This window comes from Carettochelys insculpta, chromosome 12 (assembly GCF_033958435.1).
Source record: "Carettochelys insculpta isolate YL-2023 chromosome 12, ASM3395843v1, whole genome shotgun sequence".
Classification (NCBI taxonomy): Eukaryota; Metazoa; Chordata; order Testudines; family Carettochelyidae; genus Carettochelys; species Carettochelys insculpta.
The window spans coordinates 3,451,346-3,474,758 of NC_134148.1; the positions used below are offsets into that span (position 1 = coordinate 3,451,346).

The 23,413-nt window shown below is 52.4% G+C and overlaps 2 protein-coding genes across 2 annotated transcripts in view; one reads left to right on the forward strand and one right to left on the reverse strand.

The window, feature by feature from the left end:
• Positions 1 to 2,301: 2,301 nt before the first annotated feature.
• On the reverse strand, positions 2,302 to 6,883 carry PCLAF (PCNA clamp associated factor). The gene is made up of 4 exons (XM_075006880.1): positions 6,444 to 6,883; positions 6,273 to 6,350; positions 5,758 to 5,926; positions 2,302 to 2,639 (listed from the first exon to the last, which is right to left on the reverse strand). The coding sequence occupies exons 1-4, from the start codon at positions 6,490 to 6,492 to the stop codon at positions 2,576 to 2,578; spliced, it is 360 nt and encodes a 119-aa protein (XP_074862981.1). The 5' UTR covers positions 6,493 to 6,883; the 3' UTR covers positions 2,302 to 2,575.
• Positions 6,884 to 21,054: 14,171 nt separating this feature from the next.
• TRIP4 (thyroid hormone receptor interactor 4) overlaps positions 21,055 to 23,413 on the forward strand; it is a 40,622-nt gene continuing 38,263 nt past the window's right edge. The window contains exons 1-3 of the mRNA XM_075006669.1: positions 21,055 to 21,168; positions 22,739 to 22,905; positions 23,136 to 23,272. Coding sequence (XP_074862770.1) covers positions 21,083 to 21,168; positions 22,739 to 22,905; positions 23,136 to 23,272 — 390 coding nt within the window. The 5' untranslated portion in view covers positions 21,055 to 21,082. The remainder of the gene's footprint in view (positions 21,169 to 22,738; positions 22,906 to 23,135; positions 23,273 to 23,413) is intronic.

Here is a 23,413-nt window from a genome sequence, read left to right on the forward strand (position 1 = left end):
AATAAGGGAATAGAAAATTCCCCTTTTAAAGGTCATAGAGATCCATCATATGCAATTTCATAATTTTATTCCTGATGATGTAATGGTAAATTCCACTTCTGTGCAAAATAACTCAGCAACTACCCCTAAAGATATCATAGCTTATAGAAAGCAATGAGACTTCTGAACATGAAATAGGTAAGATTCATTCAAAGGTGAGGTGGAAAACTCCATAGGAATGCATCCAGCCCAAAGTGAATGGGTCTTCTAGCACACTAGTTTCCTACTTTTTCAAGAATGCAGCACATTTCAATGAGACAAACAGTTCCATGGCACACCCACTTTATTCAGCTGAATCAATTGCTCATAATCACATTACATTTACTATTATGGTTAGTCATACTAGAGAGGTTTGCAACACAGCGCATACAAGTTAAACAAGGATCAAATGCGTTAATGTCTCAAGCCCACCATGGAATACACTATCTTAGACAGCAAGCTCAGACAAATTTCCAGCATCTGCTCAAGGCCATATTAGGGATGTTGAGTAAACAAGTGAGCACTGAAAGCAGGCTCCACTTCCCACCAATTTAAACCACATCCGTACTCAAAAATGCTCCTGCCTTTCTTCCCCCTTGCCACAGCAGTGTGGGGGCAGGCTCCCTGACAGCTCCTTTGGGCCAGGAAGCAGAATTTCAGCTGCCTTCAGCACAAACAGGGTCAGCATTTACCCTCATGGTGGCTCTCTAAGGAGCCATCAGCAGGAGGAGGAGCCCTGCTTGAGCCCCAGCTGACTTAGGGTCATCAATTCCCTCCCCAACCCCAAACACGCTGCAGTCGCCCTACAGAGTCACAGTGAGGGGAAACTGACAAAATTGCACAGCGCACTTTGACAGTTCTCACAGCCCATTGGTTGAAAACCCGTTCTAGCACCTTGGATGTCATGTGCAGGTGCCTGCTGGTGGCTGCATATGAAGAATTTCTCCACTGAGTCTAGTGCCCCTTTCTATCACTCATTTGTGCTGTGGCCCCTCTCAGGCCCCAGAACTTAACTGTGCTGTTTCTTCATGATTTTGGGAGCTCCTCATTCATCAAGTGTATTCATCTATCTGGACAAACCAGATCAGGCACTCTACCATTCCTCTGCCCCAACTGTCACTTCCACCATGGTGGGTAAGGAAGCACAGGTCTGCCCATTACTCTGAGTTCCAGCCCAGAGATTTTCAAATCAGCAGCCAAGTTTTGCACCATCCTAAACCTTCCAACCACGTCCATGTTTTTTTTTCCTGCTTCACCTCCATTAGGTTTTGCTCCATTACACTTGTGGCTGAATCAAAGACCTGGCAAACTTGCACCAGCATCAGTCTAAGGAATTGGTTTTAGCCGTCTCAGACCAGTATTGCAAACTGCAGGTGTGGCCAGCTAAGCTAGACTTCTATCAGAAGTGAAGAAATAGATTACAGCAGACTTGCATTCCAGCTGCTGTTTAGGATTTGTTGAAGAAAGTTAGAGATGCCCTATCACCAGTTCCTTTTCTGGCCTGGTCTAATCAGGGCACCTTTTGGGATAAGGACAATGAAGACCCATTGCTGAAATAAAGTCTGAAGGCACAGGAAACAATGTGGGTTGGTAACCATAGTAAATAATCTTATTCGTTCCAGTAGGTGCATACACACTCAACCCCATTGAATGCTTCCCAAACAAGGTATCCAGTGGCAGTCTCACTACATTAGTGATTCAGAAACACTAACCTAAGTTTTTCTTCCCTTTTCCAGGATCTTTCAGCTTGTCCTAACATACAACTTTACCAGGAACCTCAAAGACCCCTTTAGTAGTATTTAAAATCTGTCTAGTTAATACCAGTCTATTTGTTGTCAACTACAGCTGACTTTTTAATGGACAATTAAGTTACCAGCTGAGTTGGACTTTTTATCTCCGACAAAGACTATAGGTTTCAGTACAACAGCATCCATTAGCTCAAAGTGGATCAGGGCCGTGGAGCATAGTAGCTCAGCTGTCTCCATGTTCTGTATGTAGTTTACCATCTATGAAGTATTTTGAAACCCTCTCAGATAAGTGTAATATCAGCCTCTCCCCCTATTACCCTGAGGACAAGGTCAGGCACTTGAACAGATTTCAGTGAAGATACCAGTTCAGATTTCTTTGTAACACCTCCATTTAATAGAAAAAAAAAATCAAACTGCCTTTCAGACAGTAAAGTACAAATATGGCACCAGTCTTCAGCAGCATAAGCAGCACACTAGAGTGGAAACACTGGGGAAGCCAGAAAAGCCATTTTAAGCAAGTTGATTAAAAAAAAAAAAAAAAAAAAAAAAAAAAAGACATACAGTGCTATGTAATGAATGCTAAGCCTCAAGAAATATATTAGTTTTAACCCAGAAATTTTTTCAATACTCAAACTTTTGAAGTAGTTCTGAGGATGACTGAGTACAAGAGCCTGTTAACTTTATTTAAAGTTCTGTACAATAACTAAAAGAACCATCGTGAATGTAAAAAGATATATACAGAATGTACAAAAAAGCTCAACTCAAGTACAGGAAATGCACAGTCAGCAAGTACTAGACGCACAATAGAGTCATATTTGCTCATCTTCTGAGGATGCACCATCTTCTGTGGGGTCTGGAGTCAGAGGACGAGCTCTGCAGGGAAAGGAAAATTTTAAACTTTCAAAGCAAACCAAATGTAACTGACAAATATGCTGGTTAAGAGTGCACTTCAGGGAGCCTATATGCATAAGACTAATGTAGGCCACTAGAATTAGTGGCCCTTAACACCTCAGTTTCCTTTTGTACGCTAGTGAGACATAATAAGGAACCCTCAAAATCATCACATAGTAACCAACTTACTCTTTAGCAAATCATCAGTTGAAGGTAAAAGCAGTTTTAACTAACCCAGATAGAGTTCCAAAGAAATCTCTTCCCTTTGTGGTTGCTGCACCTAGTCAAGTTCCTCTGGATCTCCAACAGGAAATAAAAGAATCCCCCCTGAGAGTTAAGCTTCACATAACCTCTTATTTTAGCAAGCCTAAAAATAAAAATTCTGTAGTCAGCTGAAATATGAACTAGTTAGACTAGAGAAACCACAATTCAGGTTCTGAAATATAAAATATGCAGTATCCACAGCTTCTCCAGACTACACATCACAGTTACACCAAGTTAGAACAGCATAAGACACAACTATGAAGTATGTTCATAGTAAAGACTTTACTTGAGCACCTAATTGTTAGCTCACCTGTCTTCAGCTGCCTCTGGAACAGTCAGTAAGCTCAAAAGGGTCACATTTGATCACAAGGGACTATTTGCCTTTATAGATTAAGTCACAAAGATTTGGATGCACTCAAAAGGTACCATGGACTGCTGGACTTCACTTTCTGGAAGCTATGATCATATCCCTTCAGTGTCTATTTTCACCTTATGAAACGTGAATGTACTGTAGATAACAGAATATAGATAGTTGCCCTTCTTGTGCTCTACAGATGCACATCTCCCAAATGAGAGGGGAAATGGGTCAGTTGCCATTTACAGTAGAACTTCAGAAATGCAAACTGACCCACTTTGTTTGGAAGTGGAAGTACACAATTAGCAGCAGAAACAAATGCAATACAATACTGTGTTAAATGTATACTACTAAAAAAAATAAAGGGAAAGCAGCATTCTTCTTCCATAGTCAAGTTTCAAAGCTTAGTTAGTTTCCACTTGTACATTTTTCAGTCATAATGCTTTGTTCAAAGTTACAACCTCCATTCGCAAGGTGTGCGTAATGCAGAGTTTGTATTGTACTGCTGAAGAGAGCAGTATGAGCAAAAGCAGAGGCAGTGCACAATTCTGTAAGATAAGGTAAGTAATCATTTACACACAAGGGTGCTATGTCTAAAATACAGCGATCTGTCAACAGAAGTTACTGTCCAAACATAACTTCTGACAAAACGTCAGTCAACAGATCATGGCCACCCACACTCAGGAAAGCGGATCCCTCTGTCAATCCACTCTGTCGACAGAGCAGCCAGACTACCCAGCCATTCTCTCAATAGAATGGCCAACCAGAAGCACAGCAGAGAGAGCTGCCCACTGACCCGGATGTCCTGCCTGTCGATAGAGGGCCCCCCGCCCAGAGCGCCCACACAGCTTTTTTGTTCACCGATTCTGCAGTGAAAGTCGTTCTGCCTCATGCATGAGAGGCAGCAGGTTGTAGACAAAAGTGCTGAGTTCTGTCAACAGAATGCATTTTTAGCGTGGATGCTCCAGGAGTTGTCGTCAAAACTCTGTAGTGTAGGTGCAGCTAAGGAAAATGACTGGCTTCTCAAGAAGCATATGCTACTCCAAACCCTGCACTTTACTTGATGATAAGATTTTTTCCAATGAAAACACTTACTCCAAAGACTGCAGGAACATTTGTCAGACATCCACTCTCTAGAGAGGTTAAAGATACCAGTTCGGGTATTTTATCCAGCTACAATGTACCCAGCCACTAAGGTTCAAAGAGGACACAATATTGCCACTGAGGTTCAAACAGGGCAAAATATTGTTCATCAAAAAGAAATGCAATTCTAACGACTATGATACTCAAAGCTACCCCAACTTCCTTACCGTGGACCTAAATGATGCACAAGAGTTGCCCAACTATTTCAGGACTGTAATCTTCCAGCCAGTGAGCTACTTGCAAGAAGAAGAGTTCCTGTACACACCATACCTTTTCTTCCCAACTTACTTCCCTTCCATCCATTTGAGACCGTTGCTGCAATCTCCCATTAAGTTCTTCTTTGAGGCTATACTGCATTTTATGGAAGTTTCTTATCTAGGTGTTCTACTCTATCCCACCACTGAACCTACTCCAGTCATGTCTCATCCGCTTCTTTCACAGGCAACCTCAGACCACTTCCTGTTCTGTCCCCTATACTTTGACATATTTAATGCCTTTCCAGTCCCAGTGCAAGGCAACTAAGGAAGTCACTAAAGAAAGCTACTACAGTGAACTGTTTTATCCAGCATTCAAACTGGAATTCTCAATTAACCAGCATTCCATGCCACCCCAACGATCCTCATCTTACTTTGACAGCCTCCGAGTGTGCGTGCAGCCAGCAGCTCCTCCACTCCCCTGCTTAGTGCTCACAGCCCAGAGAGGTTCCCTGCCTTGTGCCTGCTTTGTTATCTGGTATATTTAGATATCTAGCATCTTTCCTGGTCTCAGGGCTGTCAAAAAATGGAGAAACAGTTGATACAGGAGAATTACCTGCTTACTTTCAAAACAAGCTAGCCTGCACACTGTCTTCATGTTTTGAGCCAAGGAGCAACAACTAAGATCCAAGTTCAGAGGCTTGTTTTGTTGTTTACTCTAAGCCTGTAACAGAATTAGACCCACTGGATCAATCTGTAGAATATTTCAATACATTAGGAATACAGGAGCAACAGAATGGCTAACTTCAGTGATCTTTGCCTGTGACAACAGATCATTGACAAGAGTACGTGGAACCTCCACCCTTCTCCATCAGAAGAGAGATTGTTTCAAGCTGGCAGAAGCATTGGGCCCAACAGAAAGAAGAGTACTTATGTATTTCTCTCAGCGAGATAAAGGTTTGTTGCTTCTGGAAGTTTTCAGATTTGCAAGTTCACACCACATACAGAGACGGGTTAGAGTATGGAGAAAAGTCATGCCCTTCATGCTGATCATTGACGCCTAAAGGCTCAGTTTAAGAACCAGAGATATGAGTTGATCTGTTCTTACTCCCCCCTAACGAACGTATCAGAAACAAATGCTTACTTCTTAGTAGCTCTTCCTATTCCACTGCTTCCTGCCTCTTCATCATCCGGCCTCTGGTTCTCTTTCTCCCCATGTCTGGATGACTGTGGGAAAAATTCGCCAATCCCTTTCTGCCAGGCCGGCGTTGGTCTCACGCACACGGGGTTTCCACCAGCATACTTGCTTTCAGCTGCAAAGGAAACCAGCTTACAGAGCGAGCCCTGGAGACAGAGTAGGCTCGGCTACCCGGGACACATCTACTAGTTCAATGAGAAAACAGGAAACCCACTGACAAATAAGGTCAGTAATTAGGATTTGTAGCTATGGGAACAGCAGCTCCACGACCCCCCCCCCGCCCACTGCAGCTCGGCAGCCGCCTGTTCGGAGCGGTGACCAGCGCTTGCAGGCAGGGCGCTCGGTGGCGGTGGCCGCCCCACGGGCGTCGGACAGCGGCTGCCCGTTCTCGGGCCCGGCAGGACAGGGGTAGGGGAGAGCCCCGCGGCGGGAGGGCGGGCACGCAGGCGCCCGGCACTCACCTTTCTTGGCGGGCGGCGAAGGGCCCGCGTTGGCGCTGCTGGAGCCCAGCGCTTTCCGGGGAGCCCGGGCGGCGACCACTGCAAGGGGAGGGAGCGGTTAGCGCGGCAGAGGAGCACGCCCCCCCCTTCCCAGGGGCTGGCTGACCCCCGCCCGCACCTGCCCCCCCGCACCTTTCCGGTAGGTCCCGCCGGCCCCGCAGTCCGCCTTGGTCCGCACCATGCTGAGGGGGAGCCCGGGCGCGCGCTGCCTGCCACCGAGAGCGCGGGAAAGAGCCCGCGCTTGTCCTCTCCTCAGACACCGCACAGCATTTCCCGCGCGCGCCCTGCGCCGCGCGCCAATTGGCCGGGGGCGGGGCCCGAGGCAGCCAATCAGCGGGTCTCTGCCGCCGGCGTGGGCGGTAACTCGCCCTAGCTCCGCCTCCTCGCCCGTCCTCGGGCGGGAGCCGCGCTCGCTGGGGTGTGTCGGTGGTCGCCCCGCCCTGGCAGAGAGTAAAAGCGATCAACGCCTGGCACGTGGCTGGCAGCGGGGTGCGGTCCCGCCGCAGCACGGCCCGCGGGCAGAGAGGAACGTGATCACAAGCAGTCCCCAGGGGTATGTCCCGTCCCGCCAGTCTGATTCGCTTCTGTGACGAGGTCACAGGCTCTGTGGACATGGGGGAGTCAGCGGGTGTGATATCCCTTCACTTCAGCAAAGCTTTTGATACGGTCTCCCACAGCGTTCCTGCCCATAAGTTAATATGGACCGGATCCCTGGACTGTAAGGTGGCTAGAAAGCTGGCTTGACGGGCAGGCCCGACGGGTAGTGATCATGGCTCAATACCTGGATGGGGGATCAGGTTCAAGCCAAGTGCTGCAAAGCTCGGTTCTGGGGCTGGTGTTGTTCAACTTCTTTATTAATGACCTGGATGAGGGACTGGGTTGCACCCTCAGCAAGTTTGCGGACGACACAAAACTAGGGGGAGAGGTAGAGACGTTGGAGGGTAGAGAGAGAATGCAGAATGACCTGGATAAATTGGAAGACTGGGCCAAAAGAAATCTGATGCGGTTCAACAAGGATATGTGTAGAGTCCTGCACCTGGGGCGGAAGAATCCCAAGCATTGTTATAGGCTGGGGATTGACTGGCTAAGCAGCCATATGATGGAAAGGGATCTGGTTATGGTGGATGAAAAGCTGGATATGAGTAAACAGTGTGCCTTTGTAGCCAAAAAGGCTAATGGCATGCGAGGGTGCATTAAGAGGACAATTTCAAGAAGATCTAGAAAACTGGTTGTTCCCCTTTATTCGGCATGGGTGAGGCCACATCTGGAATATTGTGTCCAGTTCTGGGCCCCCCAGTATAAAAAGGATGTGGATTTGCTGGAGCGGGTTCAGCGGAGGGCAACAAAAATGATGAAGGGGCTGGCGCACAAGACCTATGAGGACAGGCTGAGGGATTTGGGCTTGTTTAGTTTACAGAAGAGAAGGCTGAGGGGTGATTTAATAGCAGCCTTCAACTTCCTGCAGGGGAGCTCTAAAAAGGAGGGTGAGAAACTGTTCTCAGTGGTGTCAGATGGCAGAAGAAGGAGGAATGGTCTCAAGTTGAAGAGGGAGAGGTGTAGGTTAGATATTAGGAAAAACTACTTCACCAGGAGGGTGGTGAAACATTGGAACGCGTTGCCTAGAGAAGTGGTGGATTCTCCATCCCTTGAGGTTTTTAAATCCTGGCTTGACAAGGTCCTGGCTAGGATGACTTAGTGGGGGTTGATCCTGCTTGAAGCAGGGGGCTGGACTAGATGACCTCGTGAGGTCCCTTCCAGGCCTATGATTCTATGAGACAGAGCTGAGCTGCTCCTAGGGGTATGGAGGAGGGGCGGTGGTCTTTGCCCACGAAAGCGTATGCTCCAAAATATCTGTGAGTCTGTAAGGTGCCACAGGACTTCTCGTTGTTTTTTGAAGATACAGACTAACTCCTTTACTGTTTTGATAGCGTACAATAGTTCCCCCACCCCCACAGAGACTCTTCCAACATAATTTGTGCCAGTATAACTAGTACGCTTTTAACTGGAGTAATTATTCTCTAGGGGGGAAAAAATTGTATTGCCAAGCAGGAAGTCCGCAAAGGGAGGCATCTGGGAACAGCTGCTACCAAACGGCTCATTCTGCAATAACTATTCTGATTCATTTCCCCCAGACAGACAAACCCTAGCATATATGCAGACTGGGCAAAGGAAACCTGAATCTGAGCTGGAGATAAATCAATTGATTTACATCCTGCTGAATCTCATAAACTGCCTTGAATAATAGAGTTAAAGAGGTGTGGTGGATCTGCAGCTGCCCAGTAATAACTTGATATTGCACATTAGTCTAACTAGGAGGATGATTACTGTCATAGTACATTGAGTTAGCTCAATAGAGAGCTGGCTGAGGACTCTTGCTGTTAGGCCTACATGGGCTAGTTTTCACTGCGACGGACTAAGGCGCACCAGACAGAACTCAAATTGGGCTCAAAGTGGAGCACTCAGGAAGAGGGGAAAACGAGGGGAGAAGGGAATGTGCTTTATACAGTCCTTTGAATGATCTACACTCTATTACTGGTTCTGGTCCCTCACTTCCTGAATCACCAGGGAAACCCTACCAGTTTTCTCCATTGCATCCAAAGGGCCCTAGGCCTAGTGGGTATGGTTCACCGTCCCACGTAAGGGCATTTAGCCCACTTACGGAGAGGGAAAAAATGAGTTTCCTCTACAGCCTTAGCTGAGAGCCAGCCGGGTTTTAGCTCAAACTGTAGAGGCTCCTGCACTAAGCTCCAGAGGGAGAGTACCTGTTGGCAGCTACAGCGGTACTCATGTTTCTGGCCAGAGAGACCTGGATGGGCCTTTCTTTGATGGATCAAGCTGTTGCTCAGTGAGATTTTTTTTTTTCTCTCTCAAACACCGCCTGTCCCACCCAGCACTGCCAGAGCTTCACCTCCTCTTCGCCTCAGTTTTATGGCATGGGTAAGGTACAGAGTTCAGGGGAGTTATCTTGAGTTACACCTATGTGAGAAGAGAACTGGGCCCTTAGTCAATGATTAACAATGACTGTTAAGAGATAGGTCCTGAGCTCCAGAAGTGGATCCCTGGCACAGGACTGGTACCATTGCCTCTTGTTGCAAGGCTCAAAGAGGTGGCGGTTATGGGATTCGGAGACAAAGAGCCTGGTTTCTGTTTTACTGAAGAAAGCAGTAGCTTTTTCCTCAGCAGTCCTGGCATAATGGAGGAAGATGGAGGGCTGCATGCAATTCAAAAGCTATGACCAGACACACTGGTGCTGGCAGCACAACCAAGAAACTGGATCTGCTAACAGGCGATATGTGAGGCAGGCAGCCTAGAGCTAGGCCCTTCACTTAACTCGTCACACATATATTGTAAGTTGGGTGTCATCCCAGGCACCCAATCAGTTCCCTCTCTGCACCAACCATCCTGATTACCCTGGTGCACCTGCAGAACCATTGCCTGCCTTGTGGCCATTTCCCTGTTAGAGAAGGTTAGAAAGTAAGACCTCAGTCCTGATCTGTCATCCCTCCCACCATGGCCACCTGGATAAGAATTCTGGTCTTCCTGAAGATGCTGAACCAGCTCTCTGATTTCCTCCTCCTTCCCACCTAATTGATCTGTTACCAAAGTTAAAGCATTTCTACTTTACCTTCTTTGTACTATCTAGAACAGAGTTTCCCAACCTATGGGTTGAGACCCAAACATGGGTCATGATTACATTTCAGAAGGGTCACCAGCTGGGCTGGGCTGGGCAGTTCCATAGGTGGCTATTAAGAAGCCATTCACACTCCTGAAGTGGTTCTCAACTTCTTAATTGGATTAACAGCCATCAGGCAGTGAAACCAATCAATTAAACTGAGAATCATTTCAGCTGCAGGACAGAGAACTGCATTCCTGAGTCCCAGGTTGGGAAGGAGGGAGACTGGGCAGAGCTGATCAGCTGCCTGGCTTCTAGCCTCTGCTGGAGATGGGGTCCCTGCAACTGGTGCTGCCAGCAGGGCTCTGTGCCACAGCTGGCTTCAGCTGCAGGGGTCTCAGTGTTTTCTCTAGCTCCCTCCAGCCTATGAGTGACTCCTAGCCCCTCCTCAGCCCCTGAGTGTGACTCCTAGGTGAGTGTGACTCTCCTAGCCCGCTCTAGACCCCTCCATCCTCTGACTGTGACTCCCCTAGCTTCCTGCAGCCTGAGTGACTCCTAGCATGTGTGTCTCCCCTAGCTTCCTGCAGCCTGAGTGACTCCTAGCATGTGTGTCTCCCCTAGCCCCTTCTGCCCAAGTGACCCTTAGCCCCCTGCAGCCCCTGAGTGATTCCTAGCCCCTGAGTTTGACTACCCTAGCCCCCTTCTTCCCTGAGCGTGACTCTCCTGGCCCCTGCGTGTGATTCCTCTAGCCCCCTCCAGCCCCTGAGTGTGACTTCCCAAGCCCCTGATTGTGGGGTTTAAGTGGGGGGGAGCAGTTTGGGGATGAGTCTTTCCACTACCACAACTCTGACTAACCATAGTAAATATGGTGTTATTTTATTAATATATTCCCCTTTTCTATGAAATAACTTATGAATATATAAACATGAGGGAGCACAACTTTATATTCTTGCCTCAGGTGCAAAATTAGCTAGTTACAGCTCTGCTCTCTTCCTTCTCCTCCCCCCCTGCAGTTTTGAATTGCTGTGGGTCACCATGTCTTCCTAAATTGTCAAAATGGGTCTCCATCTGGAAAAGTTTGGGAACCACTGATCTAGAGCCCACATACAAAACTCAGTGCCCTGCCTGTTGTCTGGAGAAGACACTGTGCTCCCCTAGTCTTAGGTTTAGCTGCCGCTGGCAAGTTTTGTGTGTTGTTAAAATTCATTCTGACTGTAGATGGTTGTCTACAGAGAGAATGCTCAGAGCTAACACTGGTATTCAAATTTGACACGTTAACACATGGTTTGAGCAGGGGCAGTAATTACCTGACCCATTATAAGAACTCTTTTAGATACTTCCATGTTTTATCTAACTCATCTCCCCCCCCCGCTCATTACTTTTTTGCTAATAATTTCTTTCATGTTAGTATGTACATTATTGTCAAGAAATTATTTCAACTGATCAACAAAAAACACAGCAAATGAAACAAGGAGTCCTTTGGCACCCTAGGGACAAACAGATTTACCCTCCAAATAGATTTACATCAGGACTACTCAGGCATGAATAGTAACAGAGAGGGAGCCGTGCTAGTCTATATACTATCACAACAAAAAGCAGTCAAGTAGCATTTTAAAGTATTGAAAACCTACTGGCCTGTTCAGACAGCTGCCAGACAACTCTCCAACACCACATCTTATAGACCTCTCTCCGCTGATCCCACTTTGGAATTCCAAAGGAAATTAAAACAACTACTGAAGGAACTCCCTGTTGCTACTCAGGACCTCATTAACTCAGACGCACCATCTGAGCCGCAGCCTGGATTATTCTATTTACTTCCCAAAATCCACAAACCTGGAAACCCTGGACGCCCTATCATTTCAGGTATTGGCACCCTTACCACCGGACTATCCAGTTACGTGGACTCCCTCCTCAAACCCTATGCCACCAACACTCCCAGCTATATCCGAGATACCACCGACTTCCTGAGGAAATTACAAAACATTGGAAAAGTTCCTGATAACGCCATCCTTGCCACAATGGATGTAGAGGCTCTGTACGCTAATATTCCACATAAAGATGGATTACAAGCAATCAGGAATACCATCCCTGATGCCACCACAGCCAATCTGGTGTCTGACCTCTGTAACTTTGTTCTCACACACAATCATTTCCGTTTTGGGGACAATTTATACCTCCAGATTAGTGGAACTGCTATGGGCACCCGCATGGCCCCACAATATGCTAATATATTTATGGCTGACCTGGAACAATGATTCCTCAGCTCTCGTCCCCTATTACTACTCCTCTACTTAAGATACATTGATGACATCTTTATGATTTGGACCCATGGTACAGAGGCTCTAGAGGAATTCCACAGAGACTTCAACAATCTACACCCCACCATCAACTTATGCCTCGATTACAACATGCAAGAGATACATTTGCTGGATGCTACAGTACTAATCAAGGATGGCCTGATCAGTACCACACTGTACCGAAAACCTACTGATCGCTATACTTATCTACACTCTTCTAGTTTCCATCCTGCACACGTGACTGGGTCCATTGTTTGCAGTCAAGCTCTTAGGTACAATCGCATTTGCTCTGATCCAACTGACAGAGACCAAAAACGACAAGAACTTTACTAAATATTCATAAACCTGAATTACCCACCAGGAGAAGTAAAAAAACAAATCGACAGGGCCAGACAAATACCCAGAGACCAGCTACTCCAAGATCAACCCAAAAAAGCCAAGAACAGAACACCACTGGTCATCACCTACAGCCCCCAACTCAGACCACTGCAACGAATTATTAAAGACCTACAACCTATCCTTAATCAGGATGCCACACTCCAGAAGGCCCTGGGTGACATTCCTGTTCTCTCCTACAGACAACCTCCCAACCTCATGAGGATCCTCACTAACAGCCACAGTCTATACCCCAGGAATACCAGTCCTGGAACCTTTCCCTGCAACAAAGCCCGCTGCCAGTTTTGTCCACATATCATCTTCTCTGGAAATACCGTCACTGGACCTAACCAGGTTACTCACAGAATCACGGGCACTTTCTCATGCTCCTCTGCTAACATCATATATGCCATCATGTGCCAACAATGCCCAGATGCTCTGTATATTGGACAGACTTCTAACTCCTTTAGACAAAGGGTCAGTGGGCACAAAACAGACATCAAAACACTCCAAATCCACAAACCAGTTAGTCAACATTTTAATGGAATGGGGCATTCTGTCAATGACCTAAAGGTATGTGTGTTACTGAAGAGAAATGATCGCACATTTTTGGAAAGAGAAACAGCCGAGCTGGCTTTTATATTCAAATTCGGCACATTAACACATGGTTTAAATCGTGATGGGAACTTTCTGAGTCACTATAGGGGCTTGTCTGCATACTTGGCTCAGTCTAATTCTTGACCTCCTCCCACCCCTCCACTCTCTGATTTGCTCACCTTGATTATCTTTTTCTGATTTGTCCTCCTTCCCTACTATTTTTCGTACTCTGTGCCTTAAATATTGAGTCTGTTCTGGTCTGGCTATGGTCTGAAGAAGTGGGTCTGTCCCGTGAAAACTCACCTAATAAACCATTTTGCTAGTCTTTAAAGTGCTACTTGACTGCTTTTTGTTTTCATATATGCCATCATGTGCCAACAATGCCCAGATGCTTTGTATATTGGACAGACTTCTAACTCCCTTAGACAAAGGATTAATGGGCACAAAACAGACATCAAAACACTCCAGATCCACAAACCAGTTAGTCAACATTTTAATGGAATGGGCCATTCTGTTAATGACTTAAGAGTATGCATGTTACTGAAAAAAGAATTTCGTACCGCTATTCAAAGGGAAACAGCCGAGCTGTCTTTTATATTCAAATTTGGCACATTAACATGTGGTTTGAACCGTGATGGGAATTTTCTGAGTCACTGTAGGGGCTTGTCTGCATACTTGGCTTAATCCAATTCTTGATCTTCCCCCCCACCCCTCTGCTCTCTGAGTTGCTCACCTTGATCATTTTTTTTCCTGATTTGTCCTCCTTGATTACTGTTTTTGGTTCTCTGTGCCTTAAATATTGAGTCTGTTCTGGTATGGCTATGATCTGAAGAAGTGGGTCTGTCCCACGACTCACCTAATAAATTATTTTCCTTGTCTTTAAAGTGCTACTTGACTGCTGTTTGTTTTGATACTACTCAGGTATGTGTAGACGGCCCATTAAGGATATTTAATTCTCACAGTAGGGCACGGGAGGAACTTATCCCCTAAGTAAGCCTTTCCTTGGGAGGCAGGCCTGTCCTTGCCTTCAGACAGCCTGCCAACCATAAACATATTCTCACCAGCAACTATAGACCACAACACAGTAACTCAAAACCTGGAACCAATCCCTGCAACAAACCTTGCTGCCAACTGTGCTCACATATCTACACCAGCGATATCATCACAGGACCTAACATCAAGCATACCATCAGGGACTCTTTCACCTGCGCATCTACTAATGTAATATGTGCCAGCAATGCCCCACTGCAATTTAAAAGAATAAATGGACATAAATCAGACGTCAGGAATGGTAACATACAAAAACCTGTAGGAGAACACTTCAATCTCCCTGGACACTCAGTAACAGATTTAAAAGTAGCAGTCCTACAACAAAAAAAACTCAAAAATAAAATGGAGAGAGAAATCTCTGAGCTGCAATTCGTTTGCAAATTTGACTCCATCAACCAAGGATTAAACAGAGCCTGGGAGTGGCTGGACCATTAGAAATGCCGTTTCTCTGCTATTGATGTTCACATTTCCACATTCGAATCTGACAATGGGCCACATTCCCTCTGCCCCCAACTGATCTGACTTGTTTCCTCCATAGTGGGCCATTTCCACCCTGACAGAATAGACCTTGTCAGCTCTGGCCCTCCCTTTTACTGGGACTCCACTCTTCAAATCCTCCTTTGAACCCCGCCCCCCACATGCATCTGGCAAAGTGGGTCTTTGCCCACGAAAGCTTATGCTCCAAAATATCGGTTAGTCTATAAGGTACCACAGGACTTCTTCTTGTTTGCAAAGATATAGACTAACATGGCTACCCATCTGATAACTTTTTCGTTTTGCTTCTCATTTGCCGGTAACCCCCGACTGATATTTGTGAAAGTCACTAGCTACTGACCGCCCCCAACCCAAATGGTTCCCCGCTCCTACCACACAGGCACCTTTAATTTTCAGCTTCATTCCTTTCTACAGGTACAACCTGCTCTTCCCAGCCCAACTTCATCTTCTGGTGGCTTTACTGAGCCCTGTGTCTCCTCCAGCTGCCCCAGTGCAGGAACCCTCCAGTGCAAACCACCCCCACCAGTGCCACCTCCCTCTGCTAGAGCAACCCCCCCACCTGTCCCCACCCCCACCAGTGCCACCTCCCCCTGGCAGAGCAACCCCCCACCTGTCCCCACCCCTACCAGTGCCACCTCCCTCTGGCAGAGCAACCCCCCACCTGTCCTCACCCCCACCCGTGCCACCTCCCTCTGCTAGAGCAACCCCCCCACCTGTCCTCACCCCCACCAGTGCCACCTCCCTCTGCTAGAGCAACACCCCCACCTGTCCCCACCCCCACCAGTGCCACCTCCCTCTGCTAGAGCAACCCCCCCACCTGTCCTCACCTCCACCAGTGCCACCTCCCTCTGCTAGAGCAACGCCCCCAACTCTCCCCACCCCCACCAGTGCCACCTCCCCCTGCTAGAGCAACCCCCCCACCTGTCCTCACCCCCACCAGTGCCACCTCCCTCTGCTAGAGCAACCCCCCCACCTGTCCTCACCCCCACCAGTGCCACCTCCCTCTGCTAGAGCAACCCCCCACCTGTCCTCACCCCCACCAGTGCCACCTCCCCCTGCTAGAGCAACCCCCCCACCTGTCCTCACCCCCACCAGTGCCACCTCCCTCTGCTAGAGCAACCCCCCACCTGTCCCCACCCCCAACAGTGCCACCTCCCCCTGCTAGAGCAACGCCCCCACCTCTCCCCACCCCCACCAGTGCCACCTCCCTCTGCTAGAGCAACCCCCGACCTGTCCTCACCCCCACCAGTGCCACCTCCCTCTGCTAGAGCAACGCCCCCACCTCTCCCCACCCCCACCAGTGCCACCTCCCCCTGCTAGAGCAACCCCCCACCTGTCCTCACCCCCACCAGTGCCACCTCCCCCTGCTAGAGCAACGCCCCCACCTCTCCCCACCCCCACCAGTGCCACCTCCCTCTGCTAGAGCAACCCCCCACCTGTCCTCACCCCCACCAGTGCCACCTCCCTCTGCTAGAGCAACCCCCCACCTGCCCTCACCCCCACCAGTGCCACCTCCCTCTGCTAGAGCAACCCCCCCACCTGTCCTCACCCCCACCAGTGCCACCTCCCTCTGCTAGAGCAACCCCCCCACCTGTCCTCACCCCCACCAGTGCCACCTCCCTCTGCTAGAGCAACCCCCCACCTGTCCCCACGCCCAACAGTGCCACCTCCCTCTGCTAGAGCAACGCCCCCACCTCTCCCCACCCCCACCAGTGCCACCTCCCCCTGCTAGAGCAACCCCCCACCTGTCCTCACCCCCACCAGTGCCACCTCCCTCTGCTAGAGCAACGCCCCCACCTGTCCCCGCCCCCACCAGTGCCACCTCCCCCTGCTAGAGCAACGCCCCCACCTCTCCCCGCCCCCACCAGTGCCACCTCCCTCTGCTAGAGCAACGCCCCCACCTCTCCCCGCCCCCACCAGTGCCACCTCCCCCTGCTAGAGCAACGCCCCCACCTCTCCCCGCCCCCACCAGTGCCACCTCCCTCTGCTAGAGCAACCCCCCCACCTGTCCTCACCCCCACCAGTGCCACCTCCCTCTGCTAGAGCAACGCCGCCACCTCTCCCCACCCCCACCAGTGCCACCTCCCTCTGCTAGAGCAACGCCCCCACCTCTCCCCGCCCCCACCAGTGCCACCTCCCTCTGCTAGAGCAACGCCCCCACCTCTCCCCGCCCCCACCAGTGCCACCTCCCTCTGCTAGAGCAACGCCCCCACCTCTCCCCGCCCCCACCAGTGCCACCTCCCTCTGCTAGAGCAACCCCCCCACCTCTCCCCACCCCCACCAGTGCCACCTCCCCCTGCTAGAGCAACGCCCCCACCTCTCCCCACCCCCACCAGTGCCACCTCCCCCTGCTAGAGCAACCCCCCACCTGTCCTCACCCCCACCAGTGCCACCTCCCTCTGCTAGAGCAACGCCCCCACCTGTCCCCACCCCCACCAGTGCCACCTCCCCCTGCTAGAGCAACGCCCCCACCTCTCCCCGCCCCCACCAGTGCCACCTCCCTCTGCTAGAGCAACGCCCCCACCTCTCCCCGCCCCCACCAGTGCCACCTCCCCCTGCTAGAGCAACGCCCCCACCTCTCCCCGCCCCCACCAGTGCCACCTCCCTCTGCTAGAGCAACCCCCCCACCTGTCCTCACCCCCACCAGTGCCACCTCCCTCTGCTAGAGCAACGCCGCCACCTCTCCCCACCCCCACCAGTGCCACCTCCCTCTGCTAGAGCAACGCCCCCACCTCTCCCCGCCCCCACTAGTGCCACCTCCCTCTGCTAGAGCAACGCCCCCACCTCTCCCCGCCCCCACCAGTGCCACCTCCCTCTGCTAGAGCAACGCCCCCACCTCTCCCCGCCCCCACCAGTGCCACCTCCCTCTGCTAGAGCAACCCCCCCACCTCTCCCCACCCCCACCAGTGCCACCTCCCCCTGCTAGAGCAACGCCCCCACCTCTCCCCACCCCCACCAGTGCCACCTCCCTCTGCTAGAGCAACGCCCCCACCTCTCCCCACCCCCACCAGTGCCACCTCCCTCTGCTAGAGCAACCCCCCCACCTGTCCTCACCCCCACCAGTGCCACCTCCCTCTGCTAGAGCAACCCCCCACCTGCCCTCACCCCCACCAGTGCCACCTCCCTCTGCTAGAGCAACCCCCCCACCTGTCCTCACCCCCACCAGTGCCACCTCCCTCTGCTAGAGCAACCCCCCCACCTGTCCTCACCCCCACCAGTGCCACCTCCCCCTGGCAGAGCAACCCCCCCACCTCTCCCCACCCCCACCAGTGCCACCTCCCTCTGCTAGAGCAACCCCCGACCTGTCCTCACCCCCACCAGTGCCACCTCCCTCTGCTAGAGCAACCCCCCACCTGTCCTCACCCCCACCAGTGCCACCTCCCTCTGCTAGAGCAACCCCCCACCTGTCCTCACCCCCACCAGTGCCACCTCCCTCTGCTAGAGCAACCCCCCCACCTGTCCTCACCCCCACCAGTGCCACCTCCCTCTGCTAGAGCAACCCCCCACCTGTCCTCACCCCCACCAGTGCCACCTCCCCCTGCTAGAGCAACGCCCCCACCTCTCCCCACCCCCACCAGTGCCACCTCCCCCTGCTAGAGCAACCCCCCCACCTGTCCCCACCCCCACCAGTGCCACCTCCCCCTGCTAGAGCAACCCCCCCACCTGTCCCCACCCCTACCAGTGCCACCTCCCTCTGCTAGAGCAACCCCCCACCTGCCCTCACCCCCACCAGTGCCACCTCCCTCTGCTAGAGCAACCCCCCCACCTGTCCTCACCCCCACCAGTGCCACCTCCCTCTGCTAGAGCAACCCCCCCACCTGTCCTCACCCCCACCAGTGCCACCTCCCTCTGCTAGAGCAACCCCCCACCTGTCCCCACGCCCAACAGTGCCACCTCCCTCTGCTAGAGCAACGCCCCCACCTCTCCCCACCCCCACCAGTGCCACCTCCCCCTGCTAGAGCAACCCCCCACCTGTCCTCACCCCCACCAGTGCCACCTCCCTCTGCTAGAGCAACCCCCCCACCTGTCCTCACCCCCACCAGTGCCACCTCCCTCTGCTAGAGCAACCCCCCACCTGTCCCCACCCCCACCAGTGCCACCTCCCCCTGCTAGAGCAACCCCCCACCTGTCCTCACCTCCACCAGTGCCACCTCCCTCTGCTAGAGCAACCCCCCACCTGTCCCCACCCCCAACAGTGCCACCTCCCTCTGCTAGAGCAACCCCCCACCTCTCCCCACCCCCACCAGTGCCACCTCCCCCTGCTAGAGCAACGCCCCCACCTCTCCCCCCCCCACCAGTGCCACCTCCCCCTGCTAGAGCAACCCCCCCACCTGTCCCCACCCCCACCAGTGCCACCTCCCCCTGCTAGAGCAACCCCCCACCTGTCCTCACCCCCACCAGTGCCACCTCCCTCTGCTAGAGCAACGCCGCCACCTCTCCCCACCCCCACCAGTGCCACCTCCCTCTGCTAGAGCAACGCCCCCACCTCTGCCCGCCCCCACCAGTGCCACCTCCCTCTGCTAGAGCAACGCCCCCACCTCTGCCCGCCCCCACTAGTGCCACCTCCCCCTGCTAGAGCAACCCCCCACCTGTCCTCACCCCCACCAGTGCCACCTCCCTCTGCTAGAGCAACCCCCCCACCTGTCCTCACCCCCACCAGTGCCACCTCCCTCTGCTAGAGCAACCCCCCACCTGTCCTCACCCCCACCAGTGCCACCTCCCTCTGCTAGAGCAACCCCCCACCTGTCCTCACCCCCACCAGTGCCACCTCCCTCTGCTAGAGCAACGCCCCCACCTCTCCCCGCCCCCACCAGTGCCACCTCCCTCTGCTAGAGCAACGCCCCCACCTCTCCCCGCCCCCACCAGTGCCACCTCCCCCTGCTAGAGCAACCCCCCACCTGTCCTCACCCCCACCAGTGCCACCTCCCCCTGCTAGAGCAACCCCCCACCTGTCCTCACCCCCACCAGTGCCACCTCCCTCTGCTAGAGCAACCCCCCCACCTGTCCTCACCCCCACCAGTGCCACCTCCCCCTGCTAGAGCAACCCCCCCACATGTCCTCACCCCCACCAGTGCCACCTCCCCCTGCTAGAGCAACCCCCCACCTCTCCCCACCCCCACCAGTGCCACCTCCCCCTGCTAGAGCAACCCCCCACCTCTCCCCACCCCCACCAGTGCCACCTCCCTCTGCTAGAGCAACCCCCCCACCTGTCCTCACCCCCACCAGTGCCACCTCCCCCTGCTAGAGCAACCCCCCCACCTGTCCTCACCCCCACCAGTGCCACCTCCCCCTGCTAGAGCAACCCCCCACCTGTCCTCACCCCCACCAGTGCCACCTCCCTCTGCTAGAGCAACCCCCCCACCTGTCCCCACCCCCACCAGTGCCACCTCCCCCTGCTAGAGCAACCCCCCCACCTGTCCTCACCCCCACCAGTGCCACCTCCCCCTGCTAGAGCAACCCCCCCACCTGTCCTCACCCCCACCAGTGCCACCTCCCTCTGCTAGAGCAACCCCCCACCTGTCCTCACCCCCACCAGTGCCACCTCCCCCTGCTAGAGCAACGCCCCCACCTCTCCCCACCCCCACCAGTGCCACCTCCCCCTGCTAGAGCAACCCCCCCACCTGTCCCCACCCCCACCAGTGCCACCTCCCCCTGCTAGAGCAACCCCCCCACCTGTCCTCACCCCCACCAGTGCCACCTCCCCCTGCTAGAGCAACCCCCCCACCTGTCCTCACCCCCACCAGTGCCACCTCCCCCTGCTAGAGCAACCCCCCCACCTCTCCCCACCCCCACCAGTGCCACCTCCCCCTGCTAGAGCAACCCCCCCACCTGTCCCCACCCCCACCAGTGCCACCTCCCCCTGCTAGAGCAACCCCCCCACCTGTCCCCACCCCCACCAGTGCCACCTCCCTCTGCTAGAGCAACGCCCCCACCTGTCCCCACCCCCACCAGTGCCACCTCCCTCTGCTAGAGCAACCCCCCCACCTGTCCCCACCCCCACCAGTGCCACCTCCCCCTGCTAGAGCAACCCCCCCACCTGTCCCCACCCCCACCAGTGCCACCTCCCTCTGCTAGAGCAACGCCCCCACCTGTCCCCACCCCCACCAGTGCCACCTCCCCCTGCTAGAGCAACCCCCCCACCTGTCCCCACCTCCCCCAAGCCAGTACAAGGCCAGTGCAAACCCCCCACAGGCGGAGCGGCTGCCGGGCCCGGCTTCTGAAGCGCCGCCGGCCGGCGCCGACTCGGGGCCGGGCGGAACCCAGCGGCGCGGGCCGCGTGGCCCGGCGGGCCGGAAGTGCTGCACCGAGCCGGCGGTGCGCCGGGTCTCCCTTCCCCGGCACAGATGGCCGCCGCCGGGGCGCTCCTGGCGTGGTGTGTCCAGCGGCTGCGCGGCGACTTCGGGCTGGACGCCGGCGAGGAGATCGTGCGGTGCGCATGGGGAGGGGCCGGGGGCCGGCGGAGGGGGCCGGGGGTTGCAGGGCAGAGCGAGGCTCGGGTGTGTTTAATGGCGAGGCCTCGGGCCCTGTGCAGTTTGCTGTTCGCACGGGTTGGGATGAGTCCTGGAAGGGGGGGGGGCCTGTGCCCATCTCCCGGCTAAAGATCGCCTGAAAGTGCCCCCCCGCCCCGCACCCGCTCCAGCTGCTGCCGTCTGCGTTCACGTGGTTTGTGGTTGCCGGAGCAGGATGCGAGCGCTTTGAGAAGTGGTGGGCTTGTGGCGCCGCGGATGCCAAGCAGGTGCCCCTGGATTTGCCGGGGGCAGCTGATTCACGTTGTTGAATTTTCATTTTTTGTTGTCCAACGCCTGTTTAACCCAAACGCTGCAGTACGCACAGGTGAAAGAAAACCCGGGACCTTAAGGGCTGAGTAGCTCTCGGGGTTCCTTATTGGGTTCTCAGGGAATTCTCCAGTCTATGTAAGATGTTTTGGACCTTTGTTTTGGATCATAAGGAAACAAGCTTGGGCACAACCTTTCCCCCCCCGCATCAGTTTTGTCAGTCACTTTCAAAGTGAAAGCTCAGTCTTGCTCTATGTGCCTCTGTGTGTTCTGCTGCTTTGTTTCGTTGGAGTACGGACTAACACAGCTACCTCCCTGTTATTGTTCTAGGTGGGCATTCTGTGTGTGTGTGTGTGTGTGTGTGTACATGTACATGTTATGAAGTAAAAACAATGAGAAGTCCTGTGGCACCTTGTAGACTAGCAGTTATTTTGGAACATAACCATCTGATGAAGCGGGTCTTTGCCCACAAAAGCTATGCTCCAAAATATCTGTTAGTCTACAAGCTGCCACAGGACTTCTCATAGTCTGTATCCAATAAAACAAACACGGCTGCCCCTCAGATACCTGTTTATGAAGTAGTTTAGGTCAGGGCTGTGAGGTGTTAGTACTTTTTTTGTTTTTGTTATTTATTATAATTTATTCCTGGCTCTGACACAGATTTCCTGCATCCCCTTGAGCAAATCCTCTATCTTCTGTGCATGTGGTAAGGGGGTGTTGAAAATTGGTGTTTGTGAAGTGCATTGATAGTCTTCTAGTCCAAGGTGAAACAGAAGGACAAAGGATTTTGATACTTAAAGACAAGTAGAAGGAAGAAATATTTATTTCAGTAATATTAAATCCTGTAGGCTTATCTATGACTCCATTTGTGGTTATATATTAGGGAGTATGGAGTGAGCATGAATCCTAACCTGGTTTTAATTTTAATTTCTTTTCGTAGTAGAGCAAGTGCAGTGATCACTGTGTTGGTGGGGAGAGGGCAGGTTGGAAAGGTAGCTGACTCTCCCCCTTTTCTGCTAGTCCACAAACAGCAAGGGATTCTCATAGTATCTCTTCCTCAGATATGTGCCCTTCTCTAGGGCCTTTTTGCTAATCTGCTCTCTCTCGTGTTTGCAGTAACTTGATTCAAAGAATGTGCAGGGGAAATTAAGGTTAGCTTTGTGTTGCCCAGCTCTTGGGAAATACACTCATGTTATCTCTCTCCTTCTTTTTGTCCCCTTCTAGGTACATCTTGTCAATTGAAAATGAGGAGGAGATCCGAGAGTATGTAATTGACCTTCTCCAGGGGACTGATGGAAAAAAGAGTGGGTTCATAGAAGAGCTGGTAACACGATGGAGAAAGTCGTCTCAGATGGCCTCTGATCCTTTGCCAATGTATAAAAAAAAAGATGGTGAGTCAAAGTAGAGGGTAAGTGGTAAGATGAAAGTAACCAAAACTTGTTTGAATTACTTGATCAGCAGATGCTTTTAGGGCCACCAGGCGTCTCCTATAGCTGGTCCTGGATGTCACTTTGTGCCCATTTTGAAGGTTTAAAGCCAAGTGATTTCTCTTCCCAAAACTTAATCAATAGTCACTGCTGCTAGTTCACACACCTTCTTCCCTGTTTGTACAACCCTGTAGAGATTTCAGATATGCACCGGACTGGAGACCAAGGCAAGAGGGGGAGACGCAAAGGAAGGAACAAGCAAGAACCCTCTCAGTATGCTGAGCCCAACCTGCCTGCGGAGGAAGTAAAAACCCCTCTTGATCTGGCCAAGGTGAGTGTGCCTGGCAGTCAGGGCAGAGTGGCAACTGTGGAATGCAGAGCAAATGGATCTCACGGAGGAGCAGTAGGAAACAGATGGCTTTGTGCAAGCCACAGTGGACTTCCAGAAATAGGAGCTAACTGTGTGAACAGA

Bases quoted from the DNA above. Each gene is read 5' to 3' on its own strand.
- PCLAF (XM_075006880.1), bottom strand. From the start codon at position 6,492: ATGGTGCGGACCAAGGCGGACTGCGGGGCCGGCGGGACCTACCGGAAA. The intron at 6,351-6,443 runs GTGCGGGGGGGC...CTCCCCTTGCAG, and splicing joins CGGCGGGACCTACCGGAAAG to TGGTCGCCGCCCGGGCTCCC. The intron at 5,927-6,272 runs GTGAGTGCCGGG...TTTCCTTTGCAG, and splicing joins TTCGCCGCCCGCCAAGAAAG to CTGAAAGCAAGTATGCTGGT.